Genomic DNA, 19,223 nt, shown 5'->3' on the forward strand with positions numbered 1-19,223 from the left:
TTGCCCCAGAAAGCCCGATTCAGCGGACGCATGTTGGTCATTAGACGAAGGCATGTACAATGCGCCACTTTTAATGGGCTGGGAAGGATTAGAAAACCGCGTTTATTTAAAGACCCCTTCAAAATAAGTGTTGCATTGAGCTGGAACAAGTACCATATTAGTATATAGTGTCGGGGCTGTTTTAGGAATACGCCCATTCTCTTTTCAGTGTGCGTCGTACAAAAAAGAAAAGTCTCTGTACTGCATGCAGAAATAACCCAAGTTTTTGAGAGTGGTTTACAAACTAACATCGGACCTAACAAATAGTGGCGGAACGAAACAAGTGTCAATATTGTATGGAATATCATTGTAGAGTCGCAAGTACTGCTCAGAATTTTGTTGTTTTGGTGGCAATACAAGAAGTAAAAAAGAACTCTTGTTTTACTTTTTGTTCTTGGAACTTCAGGAATATAGTAAATGTTATTGCACTTCAGGCTGAACAAATACGCTTATTCATATAATGTAAATGCCTCTCCACGAGGCCCCTGCAAATCGTGTGTAAACTTTTTCTCTCCAATTGAAATGCCATATTGTTGTTGAAGCCATATTGTTGTTTAATAGCAAAGACAGTCCTGCGTTGTCATGTCCGCTGTTTTTCGTCTAATTTTCATCTCCGCCAAGAATTAGGCGATTTTAGTAGAGAGAAATGAGGCGAACTTAAGGACAAGTGTCAGTAAACGTCGTGAAACGTCGAAATGAGGAAACGCCCACAACCACTTTGTCAACCGGGAACACATGACCGAAACTGAAAGCCATTCAGAAAAGATTTCCGCTGAATTCACAGTTGACGGTGAATTTAGTGCGTCGAGAATATGGCTCAAGGACACCGAAACGCTGCGCCTGGTAACAGCGGAGCATGCCGATGCCGAAAATTAACTCATTCGTCAAAGTCGACCTGAATCAGCGCAGTAATGAATAAAACAGTCCGTTTTATTTGTTATTTTTTTCTTCAATTCGATCATGTGGCCCACCTGCTTACTAGGAGGAGCGTAAGGAAATGCCGTGCGGTGGGTTCCTTGTAATGGGGAGGCTTTTACTAGCCTCCTATGTTCGGTTACTCCAAACAAATAAGGGCTATAATATTGCCAAACCCAAAAACAAAATACTGGAAGTTTTTTATGCTCTGTTATCGCTTACTTGGAAACGTTCAAAACTATTTTTTATTGCGCTAGAAAACCTTTTAAACCACGTGTCGTGTGGAACTGCGCCTGTTATTCGGCGCCGCCGAAGGTCGGTGAAATTTTTGGCCATATTTCACGGTGACGGCAGCGGCCATTTGCAAGCTGTTAGGTAACATCACGTCACTTTCAAGTAGATTGAATTTGCCAGTGTGTGACGTGTACCTTTCTGCGAACTGTTTTGATACGTCACGTCGTCTCAGTCAGTCACTTAAAGGGCGTAACCTATAAGCCATATTTTGTTGAATAGCAATGACAGGCCTAAGTTATCATGAACGCTGCAGTTCGTCTAGTTTTGCATTGCCGGTCAGGAATTATGTGCTTTTAGTAAAGAGAAATAAGGAAAATTTTGAAAGTGGAGATAGTAATCGCCATGAAACTTCAAAGTGACGGAAGCACACAGCCGCTTTATCAACCGGAAGCACGTGACCAAAAGTGAAAGCCAATCAGACAAAGCTTCCGGCGAATTCACAGTTCACGGAGTCAAAAAGAGGGCACTGGGGTCGCTATTTTCGACGCCGAGAATAGGCCCCTGGGGTCCTATTCTCGACTTCGTGAATTATCCGCGAATTCGCCTTGTTTTTTTGCGTAAGAAAACCGGTAGGAATCAGTTACGTGCGCACGTATAGCTCTCACGATATGCAGTGGAACTTAACGCTTAGCTTACAAAGCTAACCCCAAAACTATCACATATTGTGCGTAAAAGGTATGAAAAGACTTCGCGTGTATTATAAAAATTATGACGGCAGCTGCGGCTGGCAAGAAACACGTTTCTTAAGGTTAAAATTGGAGTCAACGCCACAAGGCGATCAAGTAACATTGATCCAGAAGCGAGCGACAGGCTTGTGTTAAGATAACATTACACAATCTTTTTTGCCGTAACCGTTTTTTCTTTCAATCGCTTGAGTAGCATAGCTGAGCTCTCTGCTTCACTGAAAGCTTTGTTGCATTATTAACTTTCTCGGTCACCGCCGCCACGCTATCGTCTGTTGCTATATGTCGCAAGTTAATGGCATGACCACAGAAAAAGACGACCGCCACCATCGGTTACATCACGTTTTAAAGGCAGCTAACCGCAACGCCGGATTACGGTAGAGCGCACTGATGCCGCCGGTGCACTCATTCGTAAAGCTCGAACGCCATCAGCGCAATATTAAAAAAAAAACAGTCAGTTTTATTTGTAATTTTTCTCCTGAATTCGATCATGTGACCTACCATCTTTCTGGGAGTAGTGTGGACAAATAAAATGCGTTGAGTTCTTTGTGATGGAGACACCTGCACTGTCCTCTTATGCTGCGATTACGCCAAACAAATAACTGCTATGTTATTGCTGAAGATTAAAACAAAATACGGGACGTTTTTATAATTCTCCGTTATTGTTGACTGGAGCACAGTCAAATCGATTATTTCTTTTGCTAGAAAACATTTTGAATCCATCCTTCGACCCGCCGCGGTGGCTCAGTGGCTAAGGCGTTGCGCTGCCGAGCACAAGGTCGCGGGTTCGATTCCCGGCCGCGGCGGCCGCTTTTCTGATGGAGGCGAAAAGCAAAAACGCCCGTGTGTACGAGGTTTCGGCGCACGATAAAGATCCCCAGGTGGTCAAAATTAATCCGGAGCCCTCCACTACGGCGCGCCTCATCGCCTGCGTTGCGTCGGCTCGTTAAACCCCACAATCCTTTACCGAATCCATCCTTCGTGCGAAACTGCGCCTGGTGCAAATTCGCGGGATTTCGCGGCGCCGAAGGGCGGTGAAATCTTCGGCCTTATTTGTGGCAACGGCAGCCGCCATTTGTAACCTGTGAGATAACATCACGTCAATTTCACGCAGACTGAAGTTGCCAATGTGGGGCGTGTACCTTTCCACCAACTGTTTGTGCTACGTCACGTGTTCTCAGTCAATCACATGAAGGGCTGACCTGCAAGCCATATTGTTGTTGAATAGGAAATACAGGCCTACGTTGTCACGTCCGCTGCATTTAGTCTGTTTTTTCAATGCTGGCCCATAATTATGCGCTTTCAGTAGAAAGAAATAAGCGAAACTTTAAAACTGGTGCCAGTAAACGTCATGAAACATCAAAATGACGAAAGCAAACACAGCAGTTTCGTCAGCCGGAAGCACGTGATGAAAATGCAAGCCGATCAAAGCCTTCGGCGAATTCACAGCTCACGGTAAATTTACGCCGTCGGGAAAGGGGCCCCTGCTTACGCGACACGAGATAAATGTTTGGACCAGCGATCCGCGATACCCGCCCACAGCCACATCGACCCCTGTACGAGCAGAAGTCCAAGAGAAACGCATGCTTGTAAGTAGAATAAATTTATAGCTTGCGAAATTATATTATGCCTTGAGGCCTAATATAATTCACAAATGCACGGAGAATTCACAGTCAAGAATACGGCCCCTGATTATGCAATACATAGAGTTTCCTACTAAAAACTAAAGGGGACCATGTCGCTTCAGTAGTTCAACCACCATATAGCTGATTGTGTGATGTAGACTCGTGATTTTCGAGCTTGGCTTAACTTGAGGCTTGGCGGTTGTTATGCGCACTTGGCTTCGGATTTTTCTGCGCCAGCAGTTTTGGTTTCGGCGATGAAAGCGTCGAGGGCTCGTTCCGGATATAGAGTTTCTTAGTAAGTATACTAGAGAGGAAACTGCGGTTGGAAATCCATGTCATCATGGAGTTTATGGGTACCCCCCCCCCCCCCCTTTTTAATTTGGGCTTCTCGTGATATAATTCGATTCCTAAGTGGTTTTGGGGATTGGCTTTCTTCACTATGCATTAACACGCCTACGAGCTACGAGGAAGCTTAAATCCTCCCTGTTCTGTGGTAGCCGTGTTCGGTGAAACAGCAACCAGTGCGGGATCACACCTGACGTTGATCATGCCGCCGTCGAAGGAAGTATGACTGAGCGGTTAATATGCCGCCAAAATTTGTAGCCGACAGAAAAGAGAAAGAAAACGTACTTCGACGAAAACAACACGACAGATACGGGCGCCTGTATCAGTCCTATCTAGTCATCGTCCACGACTGTTTAACGCCACGTTTTCTTTTTTCTCGTTAAACTGTAGCTGACGGTCGGTGCACCGGTTCACCACGAAGGCGACCGGTTCACCACGAAGGCACAGCGCCCTGTCTGTGTGCCCTTTCTGAAGTCTCGTTTCCAGCGCTGTTTTATCACTCAGCGATGTTTTCATAGGCACGCTAGAAAAACTTTCCAAACTCTTACAATAACTTACTATTCTAAATAATGGTAAAATTAATAAAATAAGTCTCTAATGAGTTTACTCCCCAAATATTAACATTGTTTGCAACCACCACCTTGGCCGGCAGAATAGCAGGCAAAAACGTTCCGCCAAAATACACTTTACTTCCTTTTTCCTTAGTTTTAAAACAGCCCGTTTTATGTTCCACTTATATAACTGTACACTATTCTTCGCGTTTTTGTGCCACTTTGTTTAAATTTGCGATCACTAAAACGTTTCAGTCCAAGCCAATGGCGAAACTTAAGCGAGCGCCAGATGTAATGGTGGTCCATGACGACACAGAAGGCCTTCGTGTGGGCCGCATAGACGCTAGCACCAGATTCCTCTCTAGTGTATATTGTAAGAAACTCTAAGCGTTCCGGGGCAGAATTGCTGTTATCGCCCCATCCCAGTGGCTGCAGTTATCAAATACTGCTTGGCTGGAATGAATTGGATAGTAGCCCTGTTCACGGCATTACTAAAAACGGACGCGAAAGATCGACCGCGCAAGATCGACGGTACGACCACGCTGTTTCATCCTAGTCCCGTTTCATGAGGACGCTTGCGAGAACAACACGATCGCGGTAGTTGCTGAGACAAAAAAAAAAAAACCTTTACCAGCAGTAACTACAGTAATCCCTCGTTAACTCGAAGTCCTTAAATCCGCAGAAAATTACAAGATAAGCGGAGCTTCGAGTTAAAGAGGGGCAAATATACATGGAGCCTGTGGGAGGCACAGCGGAAAAAGTTTCGCCTTAATCGATACTTGGAAATATTCGAGTTCGAGTTAACGAGAGATTGCTGTATATGTGTTCACCCGTCTGATTTTTCTACACGTAACAACATCGCGGGAGCTTCCTCCGGCGGATTGGTCACCACCAAGTTGATCATGGTCACTACCTTATCACAGTAGAAAGCGGCGAAACAAGCGAGGGTAGGTCGCATGCACAGAACGATTCCGCCAATGCAGCCAAGGCTGCCAAGGTTGCCCTTTTCAGCCGGTGATCAGCTGCCTGTAATTATTTGCGTGAACAAGGCACACGCACCATCGCTGACACCGCCCGTGATCATGCAAACATGTGGAATACAGTACATTTTCGATCGACCGTGCAAGACGGATCGCAGCAGCAAATGGGGCCCTGGACTAAGGGCACCACCCTCTGAGAGTTAAATAGTCTGAATTCATAATAAAGTTTTCTACTACTACTACTCCCTGCTTCATCCGCACGCCATTGCCGACTCGCACGCAAAAAAACAAAAAAAGAAACGCTTTGCCCCCTAATCGTCGGATCCGCTAAGCTCAGCCGTGTATACATATTACAAATGTCTTCACGTCTGAACAAAAAATTCTTCTAAACCTCCATATAAAATTAACAGGAAGTACAATTTGTTTACACGATTAATAAATTATACATTATTCAACATTAGTTCAAGCTTTTGGATTTCACCAAAAGTACTTTAGTCAAGTCAAGATGACGGTTGAGTCAAGCCAAGTTCGAAAGTCACGCATCCTCCAGGCGTGCTCGCCACTTAGGCGGTTGCACCCGCAATTCGGCGGCTCGCATAGACGCTAGCGCCAGTGTCCCATCCAGCGTAATTAGTATGAAGCTCTATGGTGGACCGACAACCGCCTCCTCTATCGGATCATCCTGCAGATGTCGCTCCGTTTGCTAATGAGATAAAGCGGAATTGTGAGACGAGTACGCAAAGGGGCTTGCTGCAACAAGTGAAGAACAGGAACTTGGGCGAGCTAAACATCCGGAGAAGGGTGCAGAAAAACACCCGCGACAAGCTTTAGAGGCGGCAACGGCGCTAAGCCTACGACTTCCACAACTGCTTAGGAAACTGACGAAACGGCGGTAGTGACCACTCGCAGTACCGAACGTTCCATTAGCCATATCGTTCGGTTGGGGAACTGTGATTCGGCTGCTTTGGCTTGCATAACTGGTCTTGGCCGACCTAAGCAACAGCCCATTTTCTTTGTTTTTAGTTATTCGCCTGAAGACAATGGATAACGTAGACAATTATAAATTGATTTAGTGAATTATCGTGTGTTTTGACAGATATTTTGTGTTTTATTTAATCAGGCGGTGCGCTAAATCAGGAGTCATTTACTACGACTTCTTAGATTAATTTGTTATTGATCCTGAATTTTAGAATGTTACTTTTCTGCCACGGACGCTCGTCGCCAGATTTCATCAATCGTCAAACGGACAGATTAGAGGATTCATAGCCAAATTGGAATACGTTTGGTTATGTTTGGATGTGTTTGCAGTTTTTTTTTGTTTCTTCTTGCATTTACACAGTTATAACAAAAAATATGTTCACTTGAAAATCACTTGAAAATTGTTGAGTTTCAAAAACACTGGCTTTACTCAACAGCGTGAAAAAAAATCATAAGACGTTTCGTTACTGACGACAACTTTGCCTGTGACGATGCCGCCCGCATAGGTGGCGAAACGTCTTATGATTTGTTTCAATACTTTATAGTAAAGCCAATGTTTTTCAAACTAAAAAAATATTGTCTCCTGGCTTTTGGACTATTTTCGTACGTATTTTTGGCCCGATACCGGTAATTTCACTTTCCTTTTGCACAGTCCGCAAAAAAATGCTCACGAATTAAACTTCCTTCAGCGTCCAAAGCACCGAAGGTGCACAAGGTTCCGAGGAGCCCCAGGGGAAGGACCACGTATATTTTCAACCATTTCCGATTCCTCCAGTTCAGCTGAAATCCCGAAGAGAACAATCTCTCTAAATTTTACCTATTTATTTTCTTTAAATCGAAGCCGAAACTTTTGAGTTGCAGCACATCGCCACAGCACATTGCCATAGTACAAATGGTATTTTTGCGTGCCCTGGCGTTCTTTTAACCGAAAAGGTGACAGTGCCTTCACATCCCATGATCGGGTTCTGTTTTGTTCAACAGATGTATTAGTTAAATGGCGCCGTTTGGATGTAAATAACACTTTGGTTGCACCTGCGACGTAGTAGTTTTCGGTGCTGTCTTTCGTGTGAATGGTTTTTCTCTGGTGCGTAATGGTCCTTTCCTTGTGGTATCCTCCGCTCTTTTGATCCTCCACGGCTTTGAAGTGCTGATCTGTTGGTGATGTGGGAGTTGCCGACGGTGATTACCTTAAATTTTCCTTTATACCTTCACGTGCAGCTCGTTTTTGTCGTATCCTGAATTGCTTCCTGGCCATATCCTGCATTTTCCCTGCATGGTTTATCATGTTATGTTAGGTAGTTTTAGACATTCTTTGTTATGCTGAGCTTTCAGGGCTGACATATTCATTTAGAGTCAACACGAAGTAAATAACGATCAACACGTATTCCTAACCCGCTATTTAGTTGGCTGTAGCCACTTTCAATTAGAAGAAATTTGCACTTACGGCCATATGCACTGCTTCGAGCTTTCTAATGGTGTTCTTCCAGGTCTTCCCATCGGGCGTCAGGTAGTAAAGCGGTTCGAACCACGCCCATGGTCGTAGGAGCCGTGCCACCGCTAACCAAGTCATGCTTGAAGAAAAATTGAATGAATTACGACTCTGAAATCTACATTTTTTGATAATTTTGTTACGCGTAAAGAGTAAAAAGAACTTGCCTAACTCGAGCGCCGTAAATACTACTGAGACGATCAGTAATCGGAAATTCGTTGTATTTCTGAGCCATGCCCTTTTACAAAGCTACGAAAACGAAATATGCAGGAATGTTCAACGAAACAAAATTTAATGCCAGAGTTGTCCATGTTGTTATTTTCTTCGCCCGTGAACTGATCCTTTACGACAACATGTGCTCCTGCAAGAAACCCGATAAAATGGTGTTTGACATTGAATATTCCTCGCACGTTTCCCCTTCAGGCTATGGGTTCCATGACCAACATAACTTTATTGAAATCGTTAGAGTTTTTTTGTCTCTCGGCACCAAACGTTACCGCCCATTGAGTTACAGTTGATAGGTTCTCTGTTTCCAGAAGATTGTTGAAACACCTTTCACTAGGCACTTAACTGGACAGTGTGGTCTTGGGAGGTTCCCGTTTGAACCCATTCCCATTTCACCCTTCCCGCTTGTTCCGTCCCGTTTCAACCCGGCGCAAAACGACCTTCCCGTTTCGCCCTTTCCCACTTGGCCCGTTCCCGTTTGAACCCGTTCCCATTTCAACCTTCTCGTTTGTTCCTTCCCATTTCAACCCGGGGCGAAAGAACCTTCCCGTTTCGTATTTTCCTATAAGCCCGTTCCAGGAATAACGTACCCAGTTTAAGAAACGTTATAAAAAACATTTTCATATTGTTTTTCATTTATTTCCGTTTGTTCACAGCCGCTGCGATAGCATGCTCAGTACATCCAGAGTCCTTGACTGCTTTTCAAACCTGGGCTTCACTTTTTGAATCTAGAGACGACGACATTTGGTTACAATTCGTTATACAAATTAACAAATCTCTTAAATTAACAAAGATTAAAAACAAATTAACAATTAACACATTAATAAACAAATCTTTTAAATTAACAAACAAGTCTTTTAAATTAACAATCCAAAAAATTATAGAATCAAAAAGCCCAGAAAAGCGCCACGGAAGCACAAATAAGAAATCGCAAAAATACCCTCACTTTGAAAGAAATCGTATTTGGCGGGCTAACACATTTAATCGTTATAATAGCGCAAGTGTACATCAATGTCGAAAAGAAACAGATGAAAACTATGAAGGATAAGAAGATGTATAAAAATAAAGTAACCCTATGTATCTGGATACATATGCCACATCTGGCTATAAAAAATCGCAGTCATGAGAAGCGGTGAAAATTATAAATTTAGCATTGCGTTTTATTGATTCTGTTTATTCCCGTCACTCTAGCCTACTCAATTTGCATAATAGGGCAAACCTTCAAAAACTTAAGCAGCGCAGGGTCGTCACTTGCCTAAATTTTCTTTACTACAGAAACTTAAAATTGTCGCGGGAATACTACCGCCAAGGGCCTTTCAGACCTTCAGCGAGAAGACATCATAGTAAGACTATTAGGCAGCCAATCAGCTAAATTACTATTCGAAAGTTCTCTCTGTTTCCTCGTGCAATTTCTTACTAGAATAAGTTAACTGAACGAACAGTGAACTCGGTATCGTTAGAAAAAATTTCCCCACGTATTGTAAATATGTGTTCTGGTTGAATCGTCGTATTTTAAAATTGGAATACATTACGAATGAATATCCTTGCTCGGACCCCTTTGCGTCTATTACATATTTATGTTTTTTACTTAGTTGTGTGGGGCGTTTTTAAACTACGCCAACCAATACTGATGTGTTTTTATGTTCACTCCTGCATGAGCCCGACCAGGCCGTAAAGTAGCAGTAAATAAATAAAAATATGTGCCCATTACTCACGTAGGAAAGGCATTTGTAGCCAATTCTCAGATTTCTGCACATGATTTTGCCTTTTTTAAAGTCTCTCCTACGGACATTTTTGATCTATAGATCTCTCGAACCCGAAGACAAAGCTACGCTCCAAACAATGAGCATAAGAGCGGCTGATAAATAAATTTCAGACGCACGTACGAACACCAACTGCAGAAAAATTCAATGCGTGCATTTCTCAAGATATTTGGTATCTTTATAGTACACTTTCGCCGCTACAAATTTTGTGTCAAGAGGGCAGGATCGGCCTAAGGCATTCGGAAACTTTTATCGGCCGGAAATATCGGTCGATTCCGTACAATTTGGTGCATACAAGTTTTTAGTGCATGACCCGTTGCTTGTAAGCACATTTTGGGGAACAGTTTCGAAGACGGTAACGCATATTTTCAGAAATTCAAATGGGTTGCAACGATGCGGGTTCAAATGAGAAGGGCGCTTTGGGAGCGGGTTGTAACGGGAAGGGCGTGTTGGGAACGGGCTGAAACAGGAAGCGCCCAAACGGGAAGGTCGCTTCGGGAACGGGCGCACACGGGACGGGTCAAGCGGGAAGGGCGTTTCGGGAATGGGTTCAAACGGGAAGGGGTCAAACGGGAATGGGTTCTTTCGGGCTACATCCGTGGTCTTAGCGTCACTGGTTAATGTGTCGAAGACCATCGTAGAGCACGGTGAAATATTTGAGCATGCATTCAAGACATAAGTGTGCTGTCATTTCACAAAATGATTCACGAGAATGAATCAGGAGTTCGGATTGTCTTATTTGAACAGTGACAGTAGTTACAGAAGCCAATGAAGTACTATATATGGGTAATGGAAAAGTGGTTTTATATATAGGGTATGGGGTGTGCTTTGATCTGTCAAAGGCTTGTGACTTGGTGGATCATTATCTCCAAAGTCAAAAGCTGCTATGAAATAGTGTTTGCAGCAAACTTGGCATGTTCATTCGGGACTATCTAAACAACCGAGCAAACTTTGTACGCGTTCGTGGCGTATTGTCTAAACCCTTCTTTCCAAAGACAGGATTCCCCAAGGATCCATCTTGGGACCACCTTTGTTCTATGTTTTTATTAACGACCTATCCTTTTCTGTTAGTAATATTTAAACGCTTCTGTATGCAGATGACATCAAGCTGCCTCGAAAAGTTGTAACGGGTGATGACAGTGGCCTTTTGGAGTGGGACATTTTCAGTGTGGGTATAATTGGTGCCGTGCTAACAAATTATTAATAACTCCAACCAAAACACATGTAATGAGTTTAAGCATAAAATGCACAATTGTGTGACACTGTTAAACGCTAGGACATTGTGTACTGAGAAGAGCTGATGGGTGTCGTGACCTAGGAATTTTTGTCGATTCTTCGCAACGCTTTTGATTGCTAAAAAGGCATACAGCTAGTTAGGAGCTGTATGCTGTATCCTCTAATCGTGCTTTAAACGTTTGTTTGTTTCCTTAGTTATTCCTAAACTTCATTTGCTGTCTGTCGTTTGGAACTATTTGAACACAACTAGGCTGCAAAGTCTGAAAATGCGGAACGACGTTTTGCAAAAATTGTTTCTGGTAGGCATTTCGATCGAAGAGTGCATTACGAGTATAATAACATGTTGACGAAACTCCACTTAATTACACTGGCCAAGAGAAGGAATGATCCTAATTTTGTATTTCGTTCAGATGTTTACATCATTAGAAGAGTTAAAGCTTGAGCCAGTTGGTACAGAACTTTGAGAGTAGAGGGCAGCGCAGTTAACGAGACGAAGCGGATACGAGAGAAGCACAAGCGCTTACTAACAAACAAATGATTTATTGCTTCGTGGCGCCAGTTTTACACATGCTGGTGGACCACCAAAAACAACCAGGAAGAAAGAAGAAGGGAGAAGGGAAAGCAGCACCAAATTGATACCTAAAAAACGCACAGCAATGGTGACAGGAGACACGTGTCAACATTTTAGATAGTGAATCTCTTTTCCGAAGAGCGGAATTCTCGGTGTGCTAATACATACTTTACTGTGCTGAAAAAGGCAAAATGCTTTAAAAATCTCGCCTGCCTTCTGCTCCCAATAACGGCCCAATATGTGGCATTTTTCAAACAGGCGTGCAGCCACAACTTTTGCGGTGCGCAGCCGGGTGCCCCCCCCCCCCCCCCCCCCCCCCCCCCACAGACCCATTGAGCCATTGGCGTGTTCACGTGGATGGTCATTTTAGCAACAACCCGTCTGGCCTATGTAGTACTTTTTGCAATTCAGTGAGATGCTATATACCACATGAGATTTGCATTGAACATAAGGCGCATTGAACATAAAGCCGAGCATGCTTCTTTTTGCAGATATTGGCTTGACTGTGCTTGTAATTAACTCGCGTGCACAGGCGTGAAAATTTGTTCGGCGCGGTGAAAACAACGCGAACTCCGGCTCTACCAACCACTTTTTTAATATCGTGTGAAACCTTAGGCACATCAGGAATGGCAGCCGTGCTGTTTCTGGCCACATCCGCGGTTGCCGACTGGCTTTTTTGGCAGAAGTGATATCGCGAAGGAGTGAATCTGGCCCACTTTTTAAAGTTTGGCTTGGGAAGCCCGCCTCGACCAGCCTACAGACTTTCGAATTGAAGCTTGCCTCCACTGAATTACAGTGAACTAGAAGGTTTTGTAGTGGCAAGAGCGAAGCGGGCGTCTATGGGAGGCGCTGTGACGAAAAAAGCTGTCGGCCGCGCGTGGCGCTGCTGTCAGATTCGCGAGGCCAGCCAGGCAGGCTCGACCGGCGAGTTGACTGCTGTCAGGGCGCTTTGCTGCTGTGGCTTTCGATTCTTCTTGTATCTTTTTTCTGTGCTGGAAGAAAATGTTCTCGGTACCACCATGAACAAGAAAAAGAAGACGGATACGCACTGTTTCGCCCCGGGTTGCCGGTCAGGCTACCCCGGCCATCGCGTTGAAAACGGGCGGAAGATTTCGCTTTTTTCGGCACCAAAGGACGAAGACCGACGAAAGGTTTGGGAGCGGAACCTCAAGAGGAAAGACAAACCTCTAACGGACACATCCGCGGTTTGTGAAAAACACTTTGCAGACCATTTTGTCGTTCGTGATTATGTCCACATCATCGGCGGCAAGGAGGTACGAATCGCTCGAGGAAAGCCTGGTCTTACTGCAAATGCAGTGCCAACGTTTTTACCTGACCTGCCCGCATACCTTTCCACATCTGTGAAAAAACCAAGGCCCGAGCGAAAGCGCTGCTTAGTTTCTACGTCTGGATCGGCGAAGAAAGTTCGTCTCTCTCGTCGCGATGAGCACGAAGCGAGCTTGCTCGGCGAAGAGAATTCCGACCCGAACACGAGCCCTGCCGAAAACATGCAAGCGAACCCGCTCAAATCAGGTGACTTAAGGGACCTTGCCACCTGCTTAAGTGTTCCAAGGCTGTGGACGAAACTGACCACTCCAGACCTTGATCTCCTTGTGTATGCCACTACACGCACAACAAAACAGCCTTTCAGTGTCTCCCACGAGAAAGTGATCTGTTTCAGCTTAGATAGCAACAGTGACGTTGTGGCAAGCTGTTATCTCGGTGGGAGAGAAAAGAAGTACGGCAAAATCACCTCCCTTCTTGAAGCAACGAACATATTTCAAGAAGTTGACACTGCATTGCTTTGTGCAAGCGCTATGAGCAAAGACGCTTATGACGGCCTTGCTCAGAACCTGACCGAGAAGATGAAGCGCACCCTTACCCCCGCGAGTGACGGCGTGTTCAGCAAGAACTGTCTTGGAATGGTGACAGTCAAAGGTGTGTGTTAATATTTTTAATAAGAAACGATGTACTTTCTGTTCTAGCTAACATAGCCTGCTACTTTTGTTTTCATAACCTAATGCATATCCTTTGTATTTAAAGCAACCTGCATTAAAGGGAAATAACACTAGTCAAGACCTGTTAGCTATTACCCACTTTGTAATAGCTCTGGAGTTTATTTTCCCTCCAATTATCTGTTAGCCCTTGTTTCCATGTCTTGCAAATAGTTCGAAGTAAGGAAGTGGCTTATTTTATGTTTTACGTTTTTCAGGAACCATCTGTGTTCATTGTCGCTATTTGCGAAAGTCGCTGCTGGCACGGAAGTCCAAGTTGAAGAAGAAACGTGTCACGCATAACTTGTCTCACAAGCTGCGAGTGGCCAATCAGAAGACAAAGCGAATTGCTTCACGCTTGTGTACCCTGGCAGGCCAAGTACGAGCCATGAAAGAAGAAAACTCCAGGCTAAGTGACGAGACTTTCCTTGGCCGAATTAAAGAACTCCCCCCAAAGCAGCAAGAGGCAGCTCTACACATGTTCAAGGCTGCGAAGAGGAAGAGTGTTAGAGGGATGAGGTACTCGAAGGAGTGGATTTTGGAATGCCTCATCATGCGCATGAAAGGGCCAAAGCTTTACGAGGATATGCGGAGGCAGAAAGTTCTTGTTTTGCCGAGCAAGGTTACTCTTCAGAAGTATCTCAGGTCGTACAGGACGGGATTTGGCTTTAATGCCAAAGTGATGAGCATGCTCAAGCAGAAAGCGTCTTCCATGGATGCCTTCAAAAGGCACGGAGGGCTCATCGTTGACGAAATGAAACTGTCCGAGAATCTGTCAGTCTCATCGTCAGGGCACATACAAGGCTTCGTGGACATGGGCCAGTTCACCCCCAGCAGTGACAAGCATAAAGTGGCTGACCATGGGATGGTCATAATGTTTGTGCCGTTCACTGGCAAGTGGACCCAAATACTTGCTTCTTTTGCCACGCAGGGCAACATGAAAGGAAATTTGCTCTCGAAAGTGATGCTGGAGGCAGTGATTCTAGCGGAAAAGGCTGGGCTATTTGTTGATTTCATAACATCCGACGGTGCGACCTGGAATCGAAACATGTGGTCCACGATGGGCATTTACGCGACTGCATCTAGCACAAAATGCAAAGTGCAACACCCAGTGGACAACAAGCGGTCACTTCATTTCATTTCTGACTTCCCACATCTTGTCAAATGCATCAGGAATGGGCTACTCCAAGCAGACTTCACCACTCCAACAGGACCAGTAAGTACAAAAATTTATGCCTTTATCAATATGAGAATGTTTTTATCCCCAGGAAACATAAAAACACAGCACTGCAGTGTCTTATGAAGCATTTTGTTTTTCCATGCAGGTATCGCTTCGTCCTGTAAAAGAGGCTTTGAAACTTGATGGCTCGAACGTGACTCTTCAAGCCATGCCCGGTATCACAACCCGCCACACTCAGCCCAACAACTTTGAGAAAATGAGGGTTACCTACGCCTTCCAACTCTTCAGTGACACGGTTCTAAATGGCCTTCGTCTCTACAAAAATGATGTTGAGGCCAAATGCGGGAGCATCCAGCCTGTCTTGACCTTTTTCGGGTAAGTTTATTGCCTCAAGTACTGCTCCACATGTATACAAGCTGTTAGGAGCATACTTATATTTCACTTTTTTGTTTTTATTTACCTTTCGCTGCAAATGAACCTTCCAACCTCTTGGCTAACTGTTTTAAAATCTTATTGTGTGCTCTATGCATTTCAGCATGATGAGAGACCTTATCGAGATAATGTCATCTCGATTCCCCGCCGAGGCTCTTCGTCCGGACTCAGCTGCCGTGGATAAGCTGCTGTCATTTCTAGCCTACCTTGTTGAATGGGAGGTTTATGTAGCAGAAAACTTGCGTCAAGCGAAAAACGAAGGCCGAGCCGAAAAGCGAAGCCGCTTTTTGTCCGAGTCTACCGCAGTTGGATTGAGGGTCACCATTGCAAGTGTCCTGTCGCTGCTGGACTACCTGAGCCAACAACTCGCGTACAAGTTCATCATGACATCAAGGCTGAGCCAGGACCCAGCTGAGAACTTTTTTGGCATTGCACGGCAGTCGTCAGGCTGTAATACTCACCCCACACCCCAGCAGTTTTTGATTACAGTTTCTTGCTTGAGTTTTTACAGCCTTGCCAAATCTGTGTCACACGGGAATGCAGAGCCAGGCATTTTGACTGCACTGCTTGGGGCTGATGCTGCCGGTGGGGATGACCGTACCAAACAGTTTCTGCTGGACCAGCTGATTGCTGATGGGGATCTTTGCAGTGCTGAACTGGCATTGAACAGCATTGAGAAAGCTGCACCAGATCATGTTGCTTGTGTGTCTGCCAAAAGTGATGAGCGGCTAATTTTTTACGTTGCTGGATATGTAGCACGGAAGTTCTTGGCCAAAACCAGCTGTGATGCTTGTAAAAACGTTCTGCTTGCAGACAAAAACGACATCAAAAACCTTCAAGCTGCTCAGCTAACACAGCTAAAGGATAATGGCGGCCTGCTGTACCCGTCGGGTTTCCTATTTAGGTTCCTAAAAAACCTGGAGAACCTTTTCACGGGTTGCTTCAGTGCACAAGAGCTTCATCACGAAAGCATCATGGATGTAATTTGGCTAATCAAATCCCGACCACAGGACCGTGTTGGATGTACTGACCACGCTGAAATGCTTACTGCTAAGATGGTGGCATTTTTCATTACCACTCGGCTGCACTTTTTCGTAAAATCACTCAACCGAGCCAGGATGCAGAAGCGGGAAACGGCAAAATACCTGAAACTTAGCCGCTGTACATAGACTGCTCTTGCCCCCATTTCGGCATTCATATGTCTGCAGGGGAACCGTGTTTGTTTATCCATTTTCTCTGTGCCATTCTTGTATTTTTATGCGTACTGTTGTCATAACTTACTGTGCAATAATTCTGTGCTTTTGCAGAATTCATTTGAAGTGTGTCTGTTACAAACGCCTAGTTCTTTGCAATTTAACAGTTTTATTTGTCATCAAGACCCTCTTAATGTATTTCTGGTATTTTTACTTCACTACGTGTAAGGTAGAGTGCTTGTTTGATGTATTGAACTTCTGAGAATTGTTTTTTTTTTGTTATCTAGTGAGCTATTTCTGTTCGACATTTTATTTTTTCATAGTCACATCGTTGTTTGTCATTGTATAAATTTTTAAAGTATAGCTTTATGTTAAAATGTTTTTAATGTGAAAGCCTTAGATCTCTGTTTCATGGAATACATGAGGTACTCAACATCATTGTAAGGTCCACAAAATTGTACAGAACATTGGAGTGCTAGCCGGGAAGGGAGCACTGCAGCAGAAGGGTTGGAGGAGGGCTAGAAAGCTAAATAGCAGTGCAAGAGGGGAGGTCGCTGCCACGTGCAATATGAGCTGCCTTTAGAGCTGAAGGTTTTGACGGGTGTGAACAGGAGGCTTCTGGTGTTGGTGAGCCAGGATAACAAGCTTTGGAGGATGCTGTCTATTGTGCTATTCAAGTGGTGATGGGAACTTTCGCAAAGTTCAACAGAAAGTTCAAGAACACATTAACAGAACTTTCAACTAAACTTTCACCGTCACATTTTTGGAAAGTTCTATATGCACCCCCGTAATTGTTAAAACGTTCCTAGTATGTTTACTGTGATAAGTGAAAAGTAGACTGCCCGTTTCATTTATTGCAGTCGTAATGGCAATTCGTGCAACCTGGCAAGCCGTTTTAATTTTGCACCTGATTTGTTCATAGCCGCACCATTGTCTTTCAGATTTCCTTTGAAATATTTTAAGTATATGTGTATGTTCCTGTCTTTTTTTTGTTGTGTGAAAAGTAGACTGCCTGTGTCATGCATTGTACTGTACTTGTGATCAGTTTTTGCTTTCTAGCTGGTTATTTTTGTTTGACAACTCACTTGATTAGTTCATTTGGCATGTAGTTACAACCTAAATAAATGTTGTATCAAGTGTTGCCGAAATATTTCTTTCATTTGCCATTTTGTCACACAGCCTCTTCTTTATAATAACTATTCTCCTGGCTAAAATACTGTGGGACTCCAAGTGCTGAAAGCGGTGCTGACAGGGCTATCTGTTCGGTCTACAAACTAGTGTAGTCGTGCAAAAGTTGTCCGCATGTGAACCAACAGCAAGAAGTCCTGCTCTACTGAAAAACGAGTACCGCTTACGGCACACATTCGAAATGGAATGCAGTCCATAATACACCAGAAGGCCGATAATCGAGACAAACATTGCGGTTCGAGTCACTAAATTGCTACTCTGGTCAAGGGCGTCACCAGTCGTGGCACGATAATGACAAAGAATTCATATAAGATATCCGTGATTTGAAGCTGAGGTGCTCTGAAAAAACACGAGGCTTATTACAAAAAAAAAAAAAAAGCCCGTCCGACGCTACGCTGCGAAGTCGACGGGAGCTGCACATGATGCTGCTCTTCACAGTGAAGCACAGGCTCGCAAAGCGTTCAGTACATAATCTCAGCACGCAAAACCGTTCGCCAGGTTAGTCGATTGTAGCTGCCCATTTTTTTAAAGTGCGATGCAACGGAGAAAGGAAGGGAAGAAGCTTGCGCAGCTGTTCGAAAGATGCCCAAATCCCCGCTGCAGCACCTCGCGATAACTACGCCAGCGCCGCCCGCGCCGCCCGCGGCCGGCAGCTTCCTGAGCCTCACGAGCAGGGTGGCGCTTTTGCCACTACAAAGTATTCTAGTTCACTGTAACTGAATGCTCGCATGACCGTTTAATGGCTGCCCCCAGGCAAGATTTTGCTATGCCTCTCTACACAAGTTTGAAGTGGCATGACGCGTAGGGGAAAAGGGGCTTTTGAGAGCGGGGGGCATACGCCCAAACAGTAAAGATGAATGAATGAATAGTACACCGGCGACATAGCAAAGGCGGTTTCTGAGCAAGGGTCCTATTCTCGACTGCACAAATTCCCGTGAAATTCGCCGGTTTTTGCGTAAGCACAACGTAAGCAATCAGTGACGTGATGCACGTATAGCTCTGGCGACTTGCACTGTAATTTGACGCTTCACTCATAAAGTTCACACCCAAGGTATCAAATATTGCGCACAAAAGATATAAAAACACTTGACATGTACTATAAAAATTAAGACGGTAGCTGAGGCTGGCAAGAGAAACACATTTCCGTAGGTCCAAATTGGCGTGAACACTCCGAGGCGATCGAGTAACGCTCATCCGAAAGGGAGCGAAAGGCGGATGTCGAGCTAAAGAACACTACAGAATATTTTACCGCATCTATTTATTTATTTCAATCGAAGTTAGTAACATAGATGGGCTCTCTGCTTCAATGCAACTTTTGTTGCGTTATCACCTGCAACAGCCGCCACTGCCGCCACGCTATCATCTGCTGCAATGTTACAAGTTTATGGCGTGATCACAAAAAAAAAAACGGCCGCGACCATCGCTTGTATGACACATAAGAGCAGCGAAGCTCTACGCCTGATAACCCCGCAGCGTACCGATGTCGCCGATTGACTCATTCGTCCAGCTCGACTTCAATCAGCGCTGTAATGAACAAAAGGG

The 19,223-nt window shown here is 44.5% G+C and overlaps 1 protein-coding gene across 1 annotated transcript in view; it reads right to left on the reverse strand.

The window, feature by feature from the left end:
- LOC144145109 (cytochrome P450 4V2-like) overlaps positions 1–19,223 on the reverse strand; it is a 180,001-nt gene that overhangs the window by 102,752 nt on the left and 58,026 nt on the right. Inside the window, exon 6 of the mRNA XM_077676645.1 lies at positions 7,855–7,981. Coding sequence (XP_077532771.1) covers positions 7,855–7,981 — 127 coding nt within the window. The remainder of the gene's footprint in view (positions 1–7,854; positions 7,982–19,223) is intronic.

This window comes from Haemaphysalis longicornis, unplaced genomic scaffold (assembly GCF_048455015.1).
Source record: "Haemaphysalis longicornis isolate Haplotype H1 unplaced genomic scaffold, Haemaphysalis longicornis Haplotype H1 scaffold_1, whole genome shotgun sequence".
Taxonomy (NCBI): Eukaryota; Metazoa; Arthropoda; class Arachnida; order Ixodida; family Ixodidae; genus Haemaphysalis; species Haemaphysalis longicornis.